Source organism: Eumetopias jubatus, unplaced genomic scaffold (assembly GCF_037043125.1).
Source record: "Eumetopias jubatus isolate StellerSeaLion01/CBP00866 unplaced genomic scaffold, mEumJub1_p1.0 scaffold_13, whole genome shotgun sequence".
In the NCBI taxonomy this organism is placed as follows: domain Eukaryota; kingdom Metazoa; phylum Chordata; class Mammalia; order Carnivora; family Otariidae; genus Eumetopias; species Eumetopias jubatus.
The window spans coordinates 74,389,580-74,410,939 of NW_028274819.1; the positions used below are offsets into that span (position 1 = coordinate 74,389,580).

The 21,360-nt window shown below is 45.2% G+C and overlaps 1 protein-coding gene across 3 annotated transcripts in view; it reads left to right on the forward strand.

The window, feature by feature from the left end:
- The window catches only part of FAT3 (FAT atypical cadherin 3), a 499,470-nt gene that overhangs the window by 464,636 nt on the left and 13,474 nt on the right, over positions 1–21,360 (forward strand). For all 3 annotated transcript variants that reach the window (XM_088017597.1, XM_028119619.2, XM_028119620.2), the window contains 3 exons: positions 1,208–1,342; positions 3,167–3,324; positions 10,482–10,950. In XM_088017597.1, the coding sequence (XP_087873723.1) occupies positions 1,208–1,342; positions 3,167–3,324; positions 10,482–10,950 (762 nt within the window). The remainder of the gene's footprint in view (positions 1–1,207; positions 1,343–3,166; positions 3,325–10,481; positions 10,951–21,360) is intronic.

Below are 21,360 nucleotides of genomic sequence, written 5' to 3' on the forward strand. Positions count from 1 at the left end.
TCTTTCATGCCTGAGCTCTAAACCGGTGGAAAATAGGATTTATGAATTCTGAGTGTGCTGGTGCCACTTATATTGCTCTTCTCAAGGATTACAGTTTTTAAATGTTTACATGTAGTTAGCATTAAATGTCTGCTTTCCCCTGGACAAAGAATTGACTGTATAATGGGACAGTATGCTTAATGATGAGGAAAGAGTTAGGACGGATGGGAGTTTGGTAATGGGTCAGATCCTCCTGAGGAAGGAAGCTGCTGATGTCTGCACATTCTTGGTTCGCAGAGGAGGTGCTCCTTTAGGCCACCGCTAACCCATTTGTGGGCGATTTTTCATTTGTGTGTCCTTTCCTATCATCCTTACCGCTTAAACTCTCACTACGTGGAAAGTGGCCTACTCACATTTGAAATATCCAGGACTTCTGAAACCTGTACTTCCTTGGGTGGACCCCCATTTGCCCTCACCACGGTTCAGAAATGACTCACTTGGGTCCTGAATTTTGCCTTAATCAGTTAATCTGCTTTCCAGGATTTTTCTTTCTGAGGCATTAACCTTTCATCTCACTGTGCTGTGAGCATCGAACAGGTAGCAAGAAAACTGCCTTTGCCAGCGATCATTCAACTGTTTTTGATAGGTGGTAGGACACCTTTATGGCTAATCGATACAAGAGCAGGTAGCAGAAGGGATTAGGAAACAATGGGAATTGTGCTTGCATGACTTAGAATTCGTCATACTTTTCTTTAGAAATGTCTTTTTCTTTCCCCTCTGAAAAACAACAGCTAACATCTTCCGAAGTCTACCCCCGAAGTTTTTCAGGGCAGGAAAGAAAAAGGGTGTAAGACAAATGGAAACTCCAGCAATGCATTCATGTGCAGAAGCCACTCCAGTAAATACGACCAGAGCCTGTGCAGTGTGATCTTCTTTCAGCTAATACTGATCCAGTTACAACCTTAGCATATCTGAACCTAAAACGAAGAGCTCTGTTTATGCTTTGAAGCCAAACTACTTCAGGCTGGCGGTGAGCTTTTGGCCGATGCAGGGACATTTGATGGGCACTCACACCAGGTAAAGCCCATTCGGGTGCTCCTGCTTCTGGGTGGCCCTTTTGTCTCTCAGCCCAGAGCCTGTAGAGCCCCGCTCTGGAACTATTCCAGTGTCCCCTAGAATGTAAGGTGATTCTCTGCATACTGATCATGTGTGTTCCCTTTTGTCACAGGAGGACTGTGCCCAGGGTCAAGCGATCCTTGCATGGAGAAGCCATGTCCAGGGGACATGCAGTGTGTCGGTTATGAAGCCAGCAGGAGACCCTACCTCTGCCAGTGTCCACCAGGGAAGCTCGGAGAGTGCTCAGGTGCAGAGGGGAGTGGAATTATGTGGGTCTAAATTCATATTCCTGAAGCACTTGCCCTTGGGTAAATGACTCTGCCCTAGCTCTTCCGAAAGGCATTTCTGTCTGCATGCCACATTTACCTTCAGGAGGGACCACAGCTAACATCCGCCCTCACATGTGCTTGGGATTCATTACAGCTTCAGCCTGTGCTCAGGAAACCCATAATGACCGTGGACTCCTTATATAACAGGAAGACCACAACATGTGTTTTCAATGGTGTCTCATGGATGTTAAGAGTGTAAAATGGAAAATAGAAGGCCATTGGTTAGGCAGAGGAGTCAAGAGTATCCGTGGCATGGCCTTTGATGGTCAGAGGGCTGCACAACCCAGAGCCACAAAACAGAGCTCACCAGAAGGTACAGCTGAGCCAGTCCAGTTGACCTTCCATAGGGTAAACCCAAGCCTAGAGCACCAAGTGAGCAGACTCTCCGCTGGAGATATATACGTGCTGCATGTCTCACCTCTGTGTCCTAAAGGGAAAAAAAAGAGAAAGAAACCTGTTTATGTTATATTGATCCAAATGATCCTGTTTCTGATCTCCCTCAACTGCAGAATATGATTCACATATTCCCTATCACATCTAAACTCTAGAAGAAGTATTCATTTTGGGTACCAATAGACCTCTCTTTTTGGTAGAGGATGTATTTAAAATACAGGTACACTGATACCCTTCTTGGAATCCCAAGAAATATTTATGAAGTGGTGATTATAACAGCAATTATAGGGAGAACACAAAACAATGAGGTCTGCTATATGCAAGGCACTTTGCTAAGCCTTGGGTTCTAGAAATTCAGCAGCACTGTTCTCGAACATGGAAGCCAAAGCTCTCTCATAGGTGATTTTAAGAACAGAGCTGCCCGTGAAGTGAAGAGATCCCTGGCATACTTGCCTTTGCGGTCATCTAGGGCTTAGAGTTGAAAGATACTTAGGCTGGCCCTACCCCTACACACACCCTGTGCACACAGCAGGTGGGTCTGTAGGGGTGACAACAAAGCCAACAAGTCTCCTGACTTCAGATGTCACTTTCCGCCCATCTTCCTTCTCTTTTCTATGTAGAAAACTTGTGATTGTCCATGAGTTTCATCCACTGGTTGTATTTTCACACTTGCCACCTGTTGCCCCAGCAAGACAGCTTTTCAGCATCATTTTGCTTGTTAGAACATAAAGTTGGAGTTAGTACAAAAGACAGTGAACTCAAAATGGGGTGATGTAGATAGGACTATGGATGCTGGAAAAGCAAGCCTTGAAATTCATGGTCAAAAAGTAGAATTGCGACAACACATGAGCAAGACATGAACTTACTTCTTTCAACATTAGTGCAAATGACATCAGTTGGCTATTTGGCATTAAGATACTCGGGGAAGGTGGCTACTCTTTGCAAATGGCTTTCTCTCTTCTTTGTTTCATGGAGTGGCAAGTGTTTAAGTGTCTAAGTGACTGGTGGTGGGCAGGAAGGGCATATCCGTTAACAGTGCTCATTTTAGAAAGTGGGCGTTGAGACTCTAAGAAAATTCAGGTTATAGAATTTACCAAGTTTCCCCTGGCATGAGACCACTGAGATTTTTTGGTATCTGATGAATTAATATTTTTTTCACTTCGGAATTAGAGTGTGGCCTGAAGTGGAGAGAACCCGTTTTTAATCAAAAGCGGCTTCTCCTCAATGCCTTCATTAACTTCCCATGGTCTTTCATCAACTGGCTTGGTGGGTTGTTGGGTGATGTCATGTGTCCCTGACCATTTCTGGATGTTCCCAGTATATCTGTCTTCTCCTAATGGTCTTTTCAGGGCACACTTCTCTCAGCTTTGCTGGAAACAGTTACATCAAATACCGGCTGTCTGAAAATAGCAAAGAAGAGGACTTCCGGCTAGCTCTGCGTCTGCGAACCCTGCAAAGCAACGGGATTATAATGTACACCAGAGCAAATCCCTGCATAATTCTGAAGGTAATTAAAATGGGTTATCTTTTCCTGCAGTCAGTTCTCATGTTAATATTTTGGCTCTCAGATTGGGGCCTGAAATCTTTTTTGTCTTTTAAGTTCAGAAGACCAGAAACTGGCTTGAGGGCAAAGACGGGCAGCCGCAGTACTGGGAGGTGTGCCAACACCCCATTTCCTTTTGTACATTCGGCTTCAGAATTGGCTCTTCGGATATTGGGGCATCTCTCTCTAGAGTGGGTTCAAGGGCTGCCCTCCTTGGAGCTGTAATCATGCAACAGTTCATTAGGATGCACTTCCTAATCAATTCCACGGCAGGGGTGGTCCTTTAAAAAGATTGGTTGTGTCCTGTTCTCCCACGCGGGCCTAGCCCCACTGACCCCTGAAGGTGACTTCTGTTCTTACTTGGGGAGGAAGTTGGAGATCTAGGGTAGAGGAGACTCCATATGTCCTGTCATGGCCCCTAGTCGCCCACTTGTGCAATCACTGCCAGCCTCAGAAAGGCTCCGAAGCAGCCGGATCTCCTGGAGAGCAAGTCTAGCATTTGTATGCGGCTCAGAGCTCCTGGCGCCTTCGTGAAACCAACGACAACACAAATACTAACAGCTTTATGCACCTCATTTGTTTTCTCTTATAAAGTTAATATGATACATTTATTATATACGATCAGCACCATCTGATCAAGGAGAGAACAGAGATTCAGAAAGGTCAAGTTCATTACCCGGGGTGGGCCAGCTCACAAGCGCCCAGGCCAGGACCTGCATTCCAGTCTCTCTGGCTACATTCTGCTGTTCTGCACACTCTCCCCCAGCTCTCAGTCTTGCTGCTATCATCATTTCATCCAAAGTCACATTCTGGGCATCTGTCGACCCAAGGAAGCCTTCCAGCACAGGAGGACAAGGAGGGAGATGTTTAATCTGAGGCTGTTCTCCCGTTCCCGCAAGGTTCCTGTACCAGCCCATTGTAAGTGCGTTCAGAGGCAGACGCAGTCTGACCCCTAGGAAGTGCCCATGCAAGTGGAAATGGCTGGCAGTTTTTTCCTTCCTAGGGTTACATCACTGGGCTTAATGGGGATCATGGTGGGCCTTTAGAGCTTCTGTCCTTTGATTATTTGATAGGTCACATCCAAGTTGATGAGGTGCCCCAGGCTTTCATCCTGAGGGAGAAAAGGATGTAGGACATTAAATGCCCGTGGCTTCTATCACACAGACTTTTACTCACCTGCTTCTGGAATTGCCAGGCACCACGTGGTGGCCAGAGGGAGCGAGCAGGCAATTGGGGTTTAAAACTTTCGTGGGGACTCGCCTGCTACCTCCACTCATTCAACTCAGAGAATCATTTCAGCTCTGGGAAAGAAAACAGGAGAAGTTCTGGAGGCACAGTTTTAGCAAACTGAATTCAAGTTAGATATTCGTGGTAGAAGAAGACACAGGCAAAGACCTAAGTGCTGTCTTTCTAACCTCCTGGCCCCTGAAGCCACCTGCCTTGGGTGGCTTCTTTCTAAATAGCCCTGAGAGGTGGGGTTTTGTATACTCGCTGGGGAAGGGCTCTGGCCCTTCCGAGCTGCCAGCTCCCGGGGCTCAGCTGAAATGTCACTGACCCTCCTCTCCTCCTTCAAGGTCTAACAGGACCGCTGGTTTGCAGACCTTCCTTAGGAGGCACTTTCTACTAGCAAATCTCTCCTTTAGCATTAAATCTGAGAGAGAACAAAACTCTTGGGCCTGAATGGCCAGATCCTAAAACCGGAGCTTGTCATTTGACACTTTCCTGGCAAAGGTCTAAAACGTGCAGGTCCCTGGGGATGGGAAAGAAGAATAATTAAACCTTTTAGGCGGCTCTGGCTCCTAAGGTATATTGTATTTCACGAAACAAGCGTGTTTCTGAAAGTTGTGTAAATTGAATCTCTGTAAATGGAATTCTAATAAACGGTGGACGGTCACTATTTGAAGGAACCCTTCCATTAATCCCTTTGTGATGTGAATAATCACCCCCAGTCTGTCTGTTTGGTACGTTTGCTTTTCATATGTTGAGTTAGCCTAAAGCAGGACACAGCTGTACTGAACTATAGCAGATATTCTCCTACAGTCGCCAGGAATATCCACTTAGGGGATTTGAATCTGTTTGCTTAACATTTCCAGCCTCATGCAAGATTTTTCATTGACTTTAGGTACAGTATGTGCCTTGTACTCAGGTTCAACGACTAGACTGAAATGCTTTGTTTAAGTTGCACCTCCTGGTTGTTTAGATTTTCCCAGTTAGAGCACGTTCTCTAAAAAGTATTGAGAAAATCAATAGGGGTGAAGGGCACCCCTTGAAGACAGTTGAAGAATTGCTTGGGACCTCAAGGATTGAAAATGCTCATGGACAAGGAGCACCACTCTTTCTTAGCAGCAGCAAAGGCGCTCATTCTTCTGTTGACCACTGACGCCCTGTCTTCTTCCAGAAGAGATTCCAGGCTTACCATAAACACCAAAATGCAGTAAGATCAGGATACCACTAAGATGAAAATAGAAGGTTAAGACCCAACCAATGAAGTGGGGACAAGAATAATATCATCATTAAAAAATCTAGACCAAGGGTTGCTGTATCAGTTGAACACAAACCATGACTCTGAATTTTCAGGCAGCCAAAACAAGAATAAAAACGATGGGATAGGTTCTCTGGCTCTTCTCAAACCTGTAAAAGAAACCTGTCAGATCACCAGGAGAGATTTATAACGTTTTCCCTCTATCCGTATTTCGGGTCCAATATTATGGTGAAAGCACGAGAAGTTCTTGCTTGTTAATCTAGAAATGTTATGATTTCATGTTGTGGGGAAGTTATAGATAACACATGGCTTCATTTCGATGATTCTCAGACACAGCTAACTTAAAACCCCAGGGATAAAAAGAAGATGGTCAGGGAAAGCTCATTTGGTTTATAAAACAGCCCACTTGGAGTAGCCAGATCTTTCTGACATAGAAAAGCAACAAGGAAGCCCCCACAGGATTCCAGAGTTTCAAGGATCTGTGTAAGAGTACCACTGAGAAGTGAGTTAACTGATAATAATTGCAGGATGATAATAATAAGATACCTAAGAGTTTACAAAGTACTTTACAAAATACATGCATGTATTCTTATACTCTCCTGTGCCCAGACAGGAGTGCATCCTTTTTTGCTTGTGAGGAAACAGGTTCAGAGAGAATGGATGGGCTTGCCCAAACGTAACTAGTCAGTAGTGGATCTGGCCCTCTAACCAGGGCAAGCAGGTCAGGGGTACTACAGGTGTTATCAAAAGAAGAGTTTTAGAGGGCTGGGATGATCATTTATTTATTTATTTATTTATATAAGGTTTTTTTTTTTTTATGTTCAATTAGCCAGCATATAGTACATCATTAGTTTTTGATGTACAACGATTCATCAGTTGCATATAACACCCAGTGCTCATCACCACACGGGCCCTCCTTAATACCCATCAGGTTACCCATCCCCCCACCCCCCCCTTCTGTAATCCTGTTTGTTTCCCAGGGTCCAGAGTCTCGCATGGTTTGTCTCCATCTCCGATTTCTTCCCATTCAGTTTTCCCTCCCTACCCCTGCGGTCCTCCATGCAATTCCTTATGTTCCACGTATGAGTGAAACCATATGATAAGGTATCTTTTTTAAGATTTTATTTACAATGAATCATGAAACACTATATCAAAAACTAATGATGTACTATATGGTGACTAACAAAATAAAATTTTTTAAAAGATTTTATTTGCTTATTTGAGAGAGCAAGAGAACACGAGTAAGAGTAGGGGCAGAGGGAGAGGGAGAAGCAGATTCCCCACTGAGCGGGGACCCCAAAGAGGCAGGGCTCGATCCCAGGACCTTGAGATCATAACCTGAGCCGAAGGCAGACACTTAACCAACTGAGCCAGCCAGGCGCCCTTAAGGCATATTTTTTGAGCCAGATAACCACTGATGGCAGCCTTGAAAACAGGTTTTCAAAAAGTTCCTTTACAAAGAATAGTTCATAACCCTCTTACAAGTTTTGGGGCATTAGTGCATTTGCTAGAGCCACACACCAAGGATCTGAAGCAGTAAGACTTTGTGCCATCATTTCTACCTTTTCACTCAAAATCCTACTTTCCTACAAGATGACTTCTTACAGCTCTGATATCTTGTCTTCCAAGCCACTCAAGACCGCGTTAAAGCCCATCGCTGATTTAAGACAAAACTGAGGACTTAAATACCTCGTGATGTTAGAGCCCTGCTCTCAGAATTATGCATTTCATTGAACAAATTGCCTACCTTCCTCCCCCAACCCAGCACATAATTTCAGATCATTGCTGCAGACTTTTTTTCTTTCTTTTTTTACAGTTTGATGCACAGCTGAATTTCTATTAAAACAGTTTGCCCTCTGACTTGAGAAAGCATTGTCCTCTTAAGAGAGATCCTTTCAAACTGGGTCTACCCTATTTTGGAGACAGAGAAAAACTAAATATGATCAGAACATGAGTTTCCAGTGTGAACAGACTCAGACATGAAACTATTCTCTTCTCTCCTCAGCATAATATGCTTGTGACATAGGAAGAGATTAACTTTTGCAAAGTTGCCTCTGACATCAGCACTCTGGTGTGTCACCTAAACAAGGCTCATCATTCCAAACTCCTAGAATTTTGAGGACATAAATCACTTTTGTTTTCCAAAGGCACCAGGCTTCCTACTTATTCGGCAGGTTGCTGCTCTTACTTTTCTCAACAGGAAAGCAAACTGAACTGTACTCGCTGTTACTGTGGGATCATTTTATGTCCCTTAGTTATGGAACTTCAATGTACCTGAGTACCTTAGAGCTACATCGGTTCTCCCAGATGAATTTGCAACTTGGCTATTAGCCCAAGAGGTAGGGAGTGGGGTTGGAGAGGGGAATGGACCGAGGAATCTATTAATTGACTGCATCCTTTTATAAAACCTTCGATGAGTTGCACCCTCACCGCCAGATCTTCCTTGCTAGTCTGGGGACACCGCTTTGTAGCCACGGAGCATAACAGCAGATGGACTGTGTCGGAGGAAGGAAGTCCCCAAAGTCGCATTTGATCATTTTATTACTTACATTGAAATAAAAATATGGATATTACCCAGGAGTTGTTCCTGAACAAGTCTGCTGGTATGATTTACAATATCCATTCAGTCCATTTTGTGGAACCAAGAAACTGACCAAGGCAATAGCATAGATCATATAAGAAAGCTCTTTGAGAAAAACATAAATATTTGCCTCCGGTCTCTTTACATGTATACACTTGGATTTCAGAGTGGGAGTATGTACATACTGCGTACAGGGCAGCTAACCATTCTGCAGTGGACCCAGGCTCCTTGGAAAATGAGCCATAGCCACGATCTCTGCTCGCCATGTAAGGGGTCCCAAGCCCAGAGAGGTCAGCCTGTTCTCTCCAGGTCGCCTGGGTGGGACACAACAAAGCCCGAGTTAAAGTCCTCTTTCGTATGTTCCCAGGGTTCTGCCTGGTTCACACAGCCCCCCGCCTTCCATGTACGCGTGCTCCCATGGCATAACTTTATATGCAGGAAGAGAAGGTGCTAGAGAATCCACAGAGGCAGAAATGAGAGTCCCTAAGAATTAGTTGTCTGTGGAACATACTGAAGCATAGGGAGAGAAATACATCATTCGTGAGAATGAGTGATTCTGTGAAAAATCCCTATCAGGCTGTCCTAAAGCAAACGCATGTTGGAAAGAGTGGGTCTGCCTGTATCTGTGAATTCATTTGGCATGTATACCTCCTTCGTTCTTAGAGATCTAGGTCTGCCTTCCCTTCCCTTCCCCTTCCCACTCTCCAAAGTTTGTGTTCTCTTCCCAGGTTCTGGTACAGGACTACCAATGTCAGCAGATCCTAAATGAAGGCCTGCTGCCCTTGCATGACTCAGATGCCGGCCCGCACAAGACCCCTTTGCTGGGTCATACAAAAAGGCCAGCAGAGTACCTTTTGTTTCGCAGTCGCTGGCTGCCAATCCTCTCATGGCCCAGTATCGGTTTGTTGGCAGGACCAGGGTCCAGCATCATTCCCCGGATCCTCAGCCACCTTGCGTTTCTGAGAAATGCAGAGGAGGGTGGACCCCAGGGGATTCAAAAGCCAGCCCGACTCCTCAGCAAGAGTTGAACCTGGGTCTCTGTGGAGGACCAGTCCCTGGCCAACAGATCCTGGCCAGCCACCATCACCCAACAGCACACACTTTCTGAGTTTAATGTCCCCCTGCAGTTCATTAGCCTCCCGGAACGGACTTGGATGCCCTCCCCTCGGAGGCACTGCTCAGTGCAATCAAAGCAGACAGGTCTGTGTTGTAGCTGACCCTAGATGGGGGGCTGGGAGCATCTACAAGGCAGAAACAGTTACCCAGAAAATCCCAGATGTCATTAAAGATACATAACTATATTCTAAGCAAATGGCCAAGCCCTGGGCGCTTTGTGGGATAATTGTAACCTAAATGATGAGCAGCCGTCCTAAAGAACCACTTTAGGAATATGCTAGTGTTTAATATAGAAGGGTTTTAAAATCTTAGCTATATGTGAAGCTGGAAGTAAAAGATCATTTATTTCTACCTGGCCTCTTTCTTCCCTTTTAGCACACTCACAAGACTTACTTGTGGAGTACATATGTATTTCTATGCTTATCTGATTTATGGCCATCTCCACCCACCCCACTCCACCCCCGCCAAAACATAAGCCCCCTGAGGTCAGAGAGAACTTTTTGCTCACAGTGGTTTCCATAGCACCTAGAGCACTGCTTAGCACATAGATGTTCAATAAATATTTATAAATAAATATTGAATTCACAGAAATCATTCCTGTGGTAGTAATAATGAAGAAGGGTGCAGAGAATGAACAGACCCCTAAACAAGATATTGCTGTGACCTTTCAAAGGGCGAAGATCCAAAGAATAGGAACATTCTTAAATATAATTGTGGATCTGTACAGCTGTGCTGGTGTTACTAATTACAAGATTTGGGACATTTCAGGCATGCATTTGCATAGCACATAATGGGGAGAGATCAAACCACCCCAGACTTAGGACTGGCTCAAAAGAAACGTCCATCCTAGAGGCTTCCAGTGCACAGGGTGGGAACAGGGAGTCCGGGCACATGCTGCCAGATGCATACTGAAAAGCGCTCCGGTGCTGGTTCCCCACACAGATTGTGGACGGCAAGCTGTGGTTCCAGCTGGACTGCGGCAATGGCCCGGGGATCTTGGGCATCTCGGGCCGCGCGGTCAACGATGGGAGCTGGCACTCGGTCTTCCTGGAGCTCAACCGCAATTTCACGAGCCTGTCCCTGGACGACAGCTACGTGGAGCGGCGCCGGGCGCCCCTCTACTTCCAGACGCTGAGCACGGAGAGCACCATCTACTTCGGGGCGCTGGTGCAGGCGGATAACATCCGCAGCCTGACGGACACGCGGGTCACGCAAGTGCTGAGCGGCTTCCAAGGCTGCCTGGACTCGGTGGTGCTGAACAACAACGAGCTCCCGCTGCAGAACAAGCGCAGCAGCTTCGCCGAGGTGGTGGGCCTGACCGAGCTGAAGCTGGGCTGCGTGCTCTACCCCGACGCCTGCGAGCGCAGTCCATGTCAGCACGGGGGCAGCTGCGCCGGCCTGCCCTCCGGGGGTGAGTGCACTGCGCCTGGGCACCTGCCAGGCAGGGGTGGGAGGCGGAGGGGCTGGATCGACCTGCGAGGGACTGGCTTTTACAAGCCTCACCCACTCGAGTGCTCTCGCTGGGAGGCGTAGTCGCCCCAGATGCTGGCCGGGCTTCCTACTGCCCTGTAGGAAGGTCCGGGAGCTTGAGGAGTGTCCAGTTTCACCAGTCCTTTTCGCAGCAAGCCACCGGCGCAGGGCGGTGACCTCAGGAGTCCAGAGATGGCTGTCACAGCGGCCCCCTCCCCTGTCCCCCCCCCCACTCTTCCAGGCCTGGGGAGGAATAAGACCCCCTTTTAGGTATCTGCCCTCTTGAGCCACCTGTGTGTCACCGCAGAATTGGTGGCAGTCTGAATCATGACTTCCCCACACAATCCTTTGTCACACATCATGTAACTTCACTAGAAGCTAAAGGGAGGGGAGAGTTGAACCCACCACTCCAGGAATGGAAATACAGTGGAGATGCTTTGCAGCATGCTTTTAAAACGTACGCATTAAGAATAAATCTAGAGACAATTCTATAAAGGGGTAGAGGGTCAGGAATAAAGAGAGGGCAATTTACATGAAATCTCAGGACAGATGAACAGTCAATGAGGGCAGGATGCTCTATGCCAATAAATCTTTTCCCCAAGCATATATCATGAAGAAAGAAGGAAGGAAGGAAGGAAGGAAGGAAGGAAGGAAGGAAGGAAGGAAGGAAGGAAGGAAGGAAGGAAAGAGAGAGAGAGAGAGAGAGAGAGAGAGAGAGAAAGAAAGAAAGAAAGAAAGAAAGAAAGAAAGAAAGAAAGAAAAGAAAGAAAGAAAAAAGAAAGAAAGAAAACAAGGTAGGTGAAAAAGGCGGGGGAAGGGAATAGAGAGCTTCTATTGTTTGAGGGCAAAGCCAAGATCATCTGAGTCCTTGGAGTCTGGAAATAAAAGAATCCCTGACTTCCCCCAGATGCGGTCTCTGTGCTAACATAAACTAGGTCAGGCACTCCGCTAGTTGAAGGCCCTGCTGCCTTCCAACAGCCCAGCCACTGATCACACTTGAGCCCCTTTGCAGAGTCTCTCAGCAGTAGTGTGATTAGCAAATTTAAACCTTCCTCACAAATCACTTAGAGATTCTGCTGTGCACATTACCATCTAATGTTCGTGAAGCCCAACTCCAAATTTAGAGTCCATTTTATTATTAGAATGTTATAAACTGTCCATAAAATGATGCACTGCTGAAATACAGACACCAAAGTTATTTAGACTTGCATATGTTACTGCCACAATGAGGGCCAAGTGCCCTGGGGGGAAATTTCTGCCGTCTCGATTTAAGAAATCTATTTGCTGTTTTTACTGTCTCAGCAGTATATGTAAATAAAGGGTTGTTATGGTGCCATAATTCCCGAATGATGGGCAGTAACTATACTTCAGTGGTTCCATAAACCAGCCCATTATGACAAGTCATGGCCAGTTTTTCACCAGGCAAAACAATTCTGCTAGTGTGAGCCATCCACGATATATAAAAGGAGCATATAATTAAATTGGGTTGAAATAGAACACCACTCCATGTCAAATGCTGGGTACCTAGCCACAAATTGTAACATACTTTTAACGATGGCAGGACATTGTTTTTGCTGGCAAAGCTACGGGCTTCCATGATGGGTTATCTTTAAAATAATAATAACAATAATAATCACCGTATTAAGGAAAAAGACAAGGAATCTTGCTCCTCGGCGTGCATTTTAATGTTTTTTAATTGCCTGAAATCCGTGAGCAAAGTATTCAGTGCAGGTATGTTCATTAGGTGAGTGTGACTCATGTCAGCACAGCAATTGTCCTCTCCTTTTTTTTTTTTTTTTAATCTCATTTGGTTTAACCAAATTTCAGCACTGAGGACCCACCTGCTGTATACTTTTCACATGGCCTCAGGAGCTTGCTTTCCTCTCCCCAGAGGCCCAACCTGGCCTACAGGTTACATTCTCTCTCATATTCTTTGTCCCCTGCTCCCCGCTTCCCCCTCTGATTGGGTTTGGGACTGGGATTCCACAACAGATGCTCTTTCTTCCAAGGCAATAGAGCCTTCCATCAGTTCAAATGTCTCCTTTGTGCCTGGAGGCTCATGTTTTCCTAAAACAAAGTATCTTTCCTCATCTCCACCTATAAAACTCTCTTTTCTCGAGCCTACTATTTCTCTTGAGTTGAGGAGGCCCAGTGGTTCTTAGCGACCCCCATGGGACAATCTGAGGGTCTCATGCACAGCAGTACTGAACATAGGGCAAGCGGACTCCTCACCACCTGCCAGGAAATCCAAGAACTGGGTTTCTCTTTCTTCCCTAGGGAATCAAAGGCACAGAATTCCTCCTCTGATGTATGAGAAGGTATCTACCTACTCCAGGCTATCAGGACTGAGACCTCGGCTTCTAAAAAAGAGGAGAGGGAATCCATTTTCTTGCCACATTATCTGTTAATATAAGAGGAATTTTTGCCAGGCCCCTGTATCCTCTCTGCGAATGCCCAAAATTGGGGGATAAAAGCAAGGAAAGAAACAACCAATAATTTGGCCTTTAACTCCTATCTGTGAAATTCTGCAGCTAATTGTAAGAGTATTTAAAAGAAAGGAAAAATCATTCTAGTTGTGAGTGATGGTTTAAAAAGAACAATAAGACTCAGTCATTAATGAAAGAATATTCATGCCTTGAAGAATGCCCTCTGGCTGCAGGGGTGTCTAATCACAGAGAGAGAGTCCGGCTTCCCCAGATCAAAGGCTGGGATGCAGGCAGTATTCAAAGAGGGGAATAGGGCTAGAGAAAGTGGAGTGAGGTGCTTCCGGTGTGACTCCATGCAAACGAGAATGCTGGTGACAAAAGTTAATTGACTGAACATCTTGCTGCCATTTGAACCCTGTGCTGTGTGTTGCTTTAAAATTCCAGACACTTTATTCAAGCATAATGACCCCCTTGACCACGGAAGAATGCTGGAGTTTTGGTCATCGGCTCTCCTGGGGACAGACTTCACTCTCAGACTGTGGCTATCCTAGCTCATTGTTCCAGAGCATTTGGAGTGTTTTAAGCAGGCAATTCCCAGCAAGAGGCAGGATTCTGCTCTAACCACCTCCAAACCCAATCAAACCCCTTGGCACGAAGCGGCCAGCAAGCCGTGTCTGCTAGCTGGGAATGACACGGTCAGCGGGTTTGACCAGTGTTATAACTCTGGCTGTCCCGAGAACGAGCCACGGGAACCCCAGGGGAGTTCGAGCCCAGAATGCTAACTTGTAATAAGAGTGTAAATATGACTCTGTAAATCAACCACAGAGGGAAGGCTCTCTCTTGTTAAAGCCTCGAAATTATATATATTTCATAAACATGAGCTGGAAATAGCAGCCACTGTGGAGAAGAAACGGCCTCGTCCCATTCTGACCCCTACATTTCCAGGCCCCGTGGGCGGGGAACAGCCCACTGAGCACCCACAGTCTGGATGAGGAGTCCTCCGTCCTCCCTGCCTTATCCTGCTCAGATTAAGCCCATTCCTGGAAAAACCTAGTTGAAGCTAAGCTATAATTTGGTAAAGCAATGCAGCAAGCCAGCAGTCACCAGGCCAGAAATAACCATTCTGTCAGCTCAGCATGAGACTAGAAGCCTAACTCTTAAAGTGAAAACCTGGTAAATTTGTACATGGGTAAGTGTTACCGTTTATTAGACCCTTACCTTGTGCTTGGTACTGAGATAAGTGCTTACCTTGTAAGTGCTTAAGCACTGCGACAATTCTCACAATACGCTGGGGTCAGTCCGAGTCTTCCCTTCCCCCACCCCATTTTACAGATTAAAAACACAGGCCAGAGAGATTAAGTAACTAGCCCAGTGTCACACAGTTAGTACAGTGGGGAAGCCAGGATTTGATCCAGGTTTGTGGAACCCCCCCCCACCTCCAGCCTGTGCTCTTGAAACCCTTGTTACTTAAAGTATGTTCCAGGAGCCAACCATATCGGCATCACTGCAAATGTTAAGACTGTAGCATCTTAGATCCCACCCCAAACCCACTGAATCCAAGTCTGTATTTTAACAAGATCTCTAGGTGATATACTGATATCTTTCTCTGTCTCTGAACTGCCCTGAAACCTAAGGAAACTAGTTCTTTTTTTGTTTTCATATATACATGTATATATATATAGTGGTTCTCAATCTCTGAGAGGCATCTGCATCACCTGAGGACCTTATTAAAATGAAACCTTGTTATAGAAGAGTCTCTCAATTGTTAAAGGGAAAAGGAGAATCTCTCTACTTGCCTCCATCATTCACTGCCCACGTCAAAGGAACCTTCTGGTAGATCACCGAGTCATAGTCACAAATTGCTCAACTTACTACCAAGAAGAATTTCTCAGTCAAAGTTTGCGGGGTGGGGGGAACTACCCAAATCTACAAATCGGAATCTCAGAATCTGCAAGGGGGGGAGTTCAGACATCTCTGTATTTAACAAGCCTCCAAGGTAGTTCTATGCACATCTGAGTTTGCGAACCACCGGAGTTTGGGAATGCCAATAAACTCTGTTTCCCGGAATGTGAGTCAGTGATGTCCAGGAGAGGTAAGCAGACATGGGATGTTCAGGAAGTGAATGTCAGGTGCGCGACCTGGTTTTGTTGTCACTGTTTTAGTGTAAAGCTTGAACTTTGTTCCCCAGACAGCCAGGAGTTTGAGGTCCCCCTGAGCTCCCCACCGAAAAGTGATAGTGTCTACCTACTCCCTCTAAGTAAGTTGTGCGCAACAACAAGGTCTTGGGTGTTGCCAATAGTTGGGCATAGAAGTGTTTTCAGCAACAAAGCTGCCCGAGATACTTTGGCTGATGTTTTACTGAGTCTTTTGCATCCCTAACTGGTAAGGGTTTAGATAAAATCAGGCCTTCCAACTTTGATTCTGGGGCCCCACTGCTGTCTCTGTGACCAGCAGATTCCACTCTGTGGCCTCCCTCCCCTCACAGCTGGCTTATGGGAATTGAACAGGGCTCCTGTATGAGCTCAGCCCACTGGCCCACTGAGCAAAGTGGGACAGAGAAGGGAGGAGCCAGACACCCAGTGGATATACTGTGGACATCATTTTTAAAAAATATTTTATTTTTAAGTAATTTCTTCACCCAGCGTGGACCTCCAACTCACAGCCTTGAGATTAAGGCTCACGTGCTCTACCGACTGAGCCAACCAGGCACCCTTACTGTGGACATAATTTCCCTGAGCTTTGCAGCTTATGGGGAAACTTTTTTTTTCTGAGTGACTTTCTTCTAAATACTGAGGTACCTTGTTTTTGGTACTTTGGAAAAAGCCTCACGGTAACAGCATTAATCATCTAGATTCTGCTAAAAAACAAAACAAAACAAAAAACCCTCAAAACTCTAAAGCAGTCAGGTTACTTGCAAACACAAAAGAACATGCCAGAAGGTGAGAATTTACTGTGTGCCTGATGTTGTTAACACATTCCATGTTTCCAGATCCTCAAAGAAAATGCTAGAGGCTCAGCCCAATATACAATGTATGAAATGTGAGCAAGCTGTCCTAGGGAAAGTTACAGGTCTCACCTTCAAAGGTCGTTCTGCACCCTGCTTGGTGAAAGATGGGAAGTAAGGACAGAAGCCATGCTCTACAGCCAAGCTTCCCCTACTTGTGATCAGCATCTCGTGCAATAATGGGCCCAACCAGCTTTCTCATACTTATTGAGATTCACACAGACCAGACGTTTCAGGATTTCCCAAGATTCAGCCTAAAAGTCAGAGTAAGAAACTCCCATGGCTTTCAGTCATTTGGTTGATGGGCAACACAGAAACGAAGCTGATTTCAGAATCCATAGTAATTACAATAATTACAACAATAAAGCACCTAATGTTTGTGTGCTACATTGTGGCTGATGAATCCAAAAGCCTTATTATCCTCTATGAAGTGGGTATTAGTGAGGTTCAATTACCAGATAAAAATAGGGAGGTTCCTGGAGGCCAGGCGGCTCGGCTGTGATCATACCCGGCTGGTGGGTAACAGCCAGAACTCAAAAGGACCCAGGACTTCCCTAAACAACCTCACAGCTGCCTCCCCAGATCATGTGAGCTCTTGGAGTCTCTAAATGTAATCCATAATCCAGCAAGCGCAGTGATTGATGCTGACTTCAGATCCCAAATGCCAGTTCACATTTGTCATTACTTCCACCTTTGTGCACAAGGCAGATGTTGCCTTATCGAGGCAGCCAAACCTGATCAGAATCATGTCACCTGCACTGGGGAGCAGGGCCGAGGGTTGAGACCACTACCTGGATGAATTAGCTTCGAAAACGACTAATAAGTCAAAGGAGTCCGATAGAAACGATCTTGATAATTTGCTTACCCAGCCCACATTCACTCTGTAATTGCTTAAACCGTTTCTATTTTTTTGCATTTAATAAGTTTTGCATTGTTCTTTGAACGAGGAAAGGAGGGGGCATTTTAAGTTGGTCCGGGTGCAGATTTCAAAGCCATCTGCATCTGCTATAACTAGAAGGATTGTAAACAAGAGCACAGCTTTGAGGCAAGGCTTAAAAATACACTTCTCACTTTGACAGGATTCCAGGGGAGAGAAGCTGTAACAGTATTATTTTTTTGTAACATGTATTTCAATGCTAAGAATATGACTGTCTGTTTTCAACCTGGGAACTACTTTAAGCGGTGTCTGTCACTTATTGACTATGTAACTTTAGGCAAACCATCTTATTTAAGCCTCAGTTCCCGTATGTCTAAAATAACTATAACTAAATAACTATAATAATAGTACTCACAATAAATGAGATAACGCATAGAACGTTCTTCGCATTTTTCCTAGTGCATAATAAGCTGTTGTTCTTTTTAAAAATTTCTTAAAAGATTTATTTATTTTAGAGAGAGAGCAGAAGCAGGAGTAGGACAAGAGGGAGCGACAATGTGAAGCAAATTCCATGCTAAGCACGGAACCCGACACGGGGCTCGATCTCACGACCCTGAGATCAGGTCCTGAGCTGAAACCAAGAGTCAATTCTTTAACCAACCGACTGCGCCACCCAGGCACCCCTGAGCTGTTGTTCTTACTAATAATTTCCTTATTTGACCTTCTCCCCTAACCCCGAAAAAAGAACCTACTCTTTTTTATAACACTTGGGTATTATCCACAGTGTTTTATTTTTCTTTCACATTTACAAAGTGTTAAAATACTATTTGTGGTCAGATAATGCCTGGATAGCTCTTGAAGTTCTTTCCTTGATTAGTGGGTTTTTAAAAAAGATTTTATTTGTTTATTTGAGAGAGAGCACGTGTGCACACAAGCGGAGGGGGGAGGGGCAGAGGGAGAAGCCGACTCCCCGCTGAGCAGGGAGCCCGACATGGGGCTCCAACCCAGGACTCCAGGATCATGACCTGAGCCGAAGGCAGATGCTTAACCAACTGAGCCACCCAGGTGCCCCCCTTGATTTGTGTTTTAGATCAACATACGGTAATGCTTGGGAAGAGCAGAAACTTTATGATGCCAGTATCTCACTATTTAATGATGAGTTGGCTCCCAGAGGGGTGTCTGATGTTGTCCATCTTCCTTATCTCCATACCCCCCTGGAGCATTGATTAAGTACAATCCCCTCCTCATTCCTAGCAAGTGATAAGTTTCCACTCACTGACGAGTTTCAATGCCAATACCATCTTGTAGAAATGTTTGAGAATCTGAAAGCCTGGATTCAAGCTCAAACTCAATCACTTACCGGTTATATGTTCTCGAACGAGCCACTAATGTCTCCAACCTCCATGGAGTTGAGATGTTAATGGGGCTTTTCATTTTTCCTTTATAGGATTATTGTGGTCCTTCATAAAATGATTCAAAGTGACTTTAAACCTCTACAGCAGTAGATCCCTCATATCACTGTGGCAGACTTACTGATATTCTAAAATTATTAATTAGGGCCCAGGCCAGGAGAATGAGATCATAAAGAAAACTCTGTGATAACAGGTTACTCTTGATCAACAAACCTCTTTCACAATAGATATCACTCTTCTTTCATTTAAAGAAAAATCTGACCACTTCAAAATAAGATCCAGTCGCTTTTCCCTCTCATCATGTTAACATAAAAACTCCAAATTTAAAGTTCTACAAGCAACATTTTTTCCAAACATTCTCTGCCTCCTTTGCCCCATGGGCTTGAGATCCTGAGAACAGATATTAGACAGCTTCCTTCTGTCTCTGGATAAGCAGAGAATCCAGAAAGAGAGTGTAATGAAGTACAATTATTAAAGGATATTGAATAGTTTAAGGACTCTGGAGCCAGATCCATACTAGCTCCATGACCTTGAATAAGTAAATCAACTTCTCTGTACCCTAGTTTCCTTGTCTAGAAAATGGGAATAACAATAGTACCTCTGACAGAGGCTTATTTTCAGAATTAGATGAGTTAGTACATGTGAAGTGTTGAGAACTGTTTTGGGCACAGAATAAATAAATAAAACATACAAGTGTCAGCTGCCATCACCGTCATCGACACCATCATCTTCAGATAATGTAGAGCAGAGCTCCTCGGTCGGGCTTGGTTTGCTCTAGCCTAGATCCAACGTGCCCGCTCCGAGCTCCCTCCTGCCACACCCGTGCCTGCTCTCATGGTGGTTTTGTAGCTGTCTCTGCATTTGTAGGCGGTGTATTTTTGTCTTAGTCCCTCTTCCAGGGTGTACTGGGAACCAGCTCTCTAAAAATCAAAGCCCCAATTTATAGTGTTTGTTGATTTCTGTGATGTAAATACTCCCACTGTGGCTCGTGTCAGGCTACCAGTGGTTTTAAAACTTGCCTGCCACATTCCGTTCTCACAGCCCTGTGAGCTCGCTCCAGCCCACCACTGCCTATGGCTTAGGCACTAAGTCAGTGATGAGGTGAATCAGTCAGGCAGGCGGCCGCATCAACACTAGAGAGCCCACAAAAGATAATGAAAATGACAAAACACAGAAGGAAATGTGTGAGTAAAATAGTGCACTAGAGGTATTGCCTCATTTTAAATTCTGATTTCCAAGGCACCGAGACATCAAATCAAAGAAATCAAACCCATGACCTTAGTTAGAATCCAGTTTCCATGATAGTAATTCAAATGCCCCTTATTTCCAGACAGGCCTTCCTTGTGTGTCCTTCCCCCCAATGTCTTCTGCTATGGCATTATTTGGGAAATTGTCCGAAGCTTGCCAAATAGGAGCTGGAGAGTGAGATTTTTACTTGCCCCGACCCACCTTGCCGTAGATTTCCCCTTCCTGGCTTCCCTCCCACCTCCTCATTGATGTGCCTTCAAGTCCCCTCCTGTGATTGTATCACCCCTCCCTTTAGTCAAGAAGGGAGTCTAATTCATCCTCACAAGTTACTCTACCTCTAACTGACATGCTTTTCTGGCCAACGACTAGCCAGGTGACACAAAGATGCATTTTTCCCAGTTCTAACTGCTTTCATCAATCCCATTCGATTCCATTAAGGCAAGCAGCTTCCCAAATTGGAAAAAAACAACTCCAAGTCAGCAGAATTTAAAGCAAGCATACCTCAGACTCCTGCATCCTGTCCACAGACATCAGGCTGGCTGCCTTTGGACACAGTTTGCATCAACAACAGTCTTTCCTTAAGAGTTAGTTCCCTGGTGTTTCAATGTTATTGCATTCGAGAGCACCGTGTCTCTCTCGGAGCCTCAATCTCTGGCCCTTTGTGTTTCCTGATGCTGGGGAGGTTGGCACCCCACGCCCCCCTCCTTTTGTGAATGTAAAGAGTTCTCTCTTGCCTCCTGCACCTGCCTCCCAAAGGTGAGTCTTTCTTTCTCTGAACCTATGAACAACCCAGACAGTCATAATGTCCCCTTGGACGTCAGAGATCTCTGTAGTGTGAGTTGAGTACACATAAATGAGCACATACGCTATTTCAATCTAGAGATTTTTTAACTATGTTATGCCTGTAGAAATCAGTCTATAGGAGCACCTGGGTGCCTCAATAAGAAGGGCATGTGACTCTTGACCTCTGAGGTCATGAGTTCAAGCCCCATGTTGGGTGTAGAGATTACTAAAATAAATAAATAAACTTAAAAAAAAATCAACCTATAAAATCCCAACATCAGTCCCTGGGGAGCAGAGATTAGCCCAAGAACCCTTCAACTAAAAGTGAGAGTGGTCATTTACAGCATTTACAAAAGATCTTAGAAATGAGGAAAGTCTCATTGGTCACTTCCGGGTAATGGTGGCAGCTCGCTGACACAATCCCACTACCTCATGAGTAAAGGCATTTTCATAAAGCCATAAACCCCGAGGAGTGAGGGGACTTGAGAAGGAGACAACACCAGCCAAGGTTGGAGGTGGGAGGCCAATTAACTGGTAGTCAGGAAGAGAGAAGTGAAGCTTCGAGAGGCTGAAATGTTGACCAGGAGAAGGGAATCTGGGA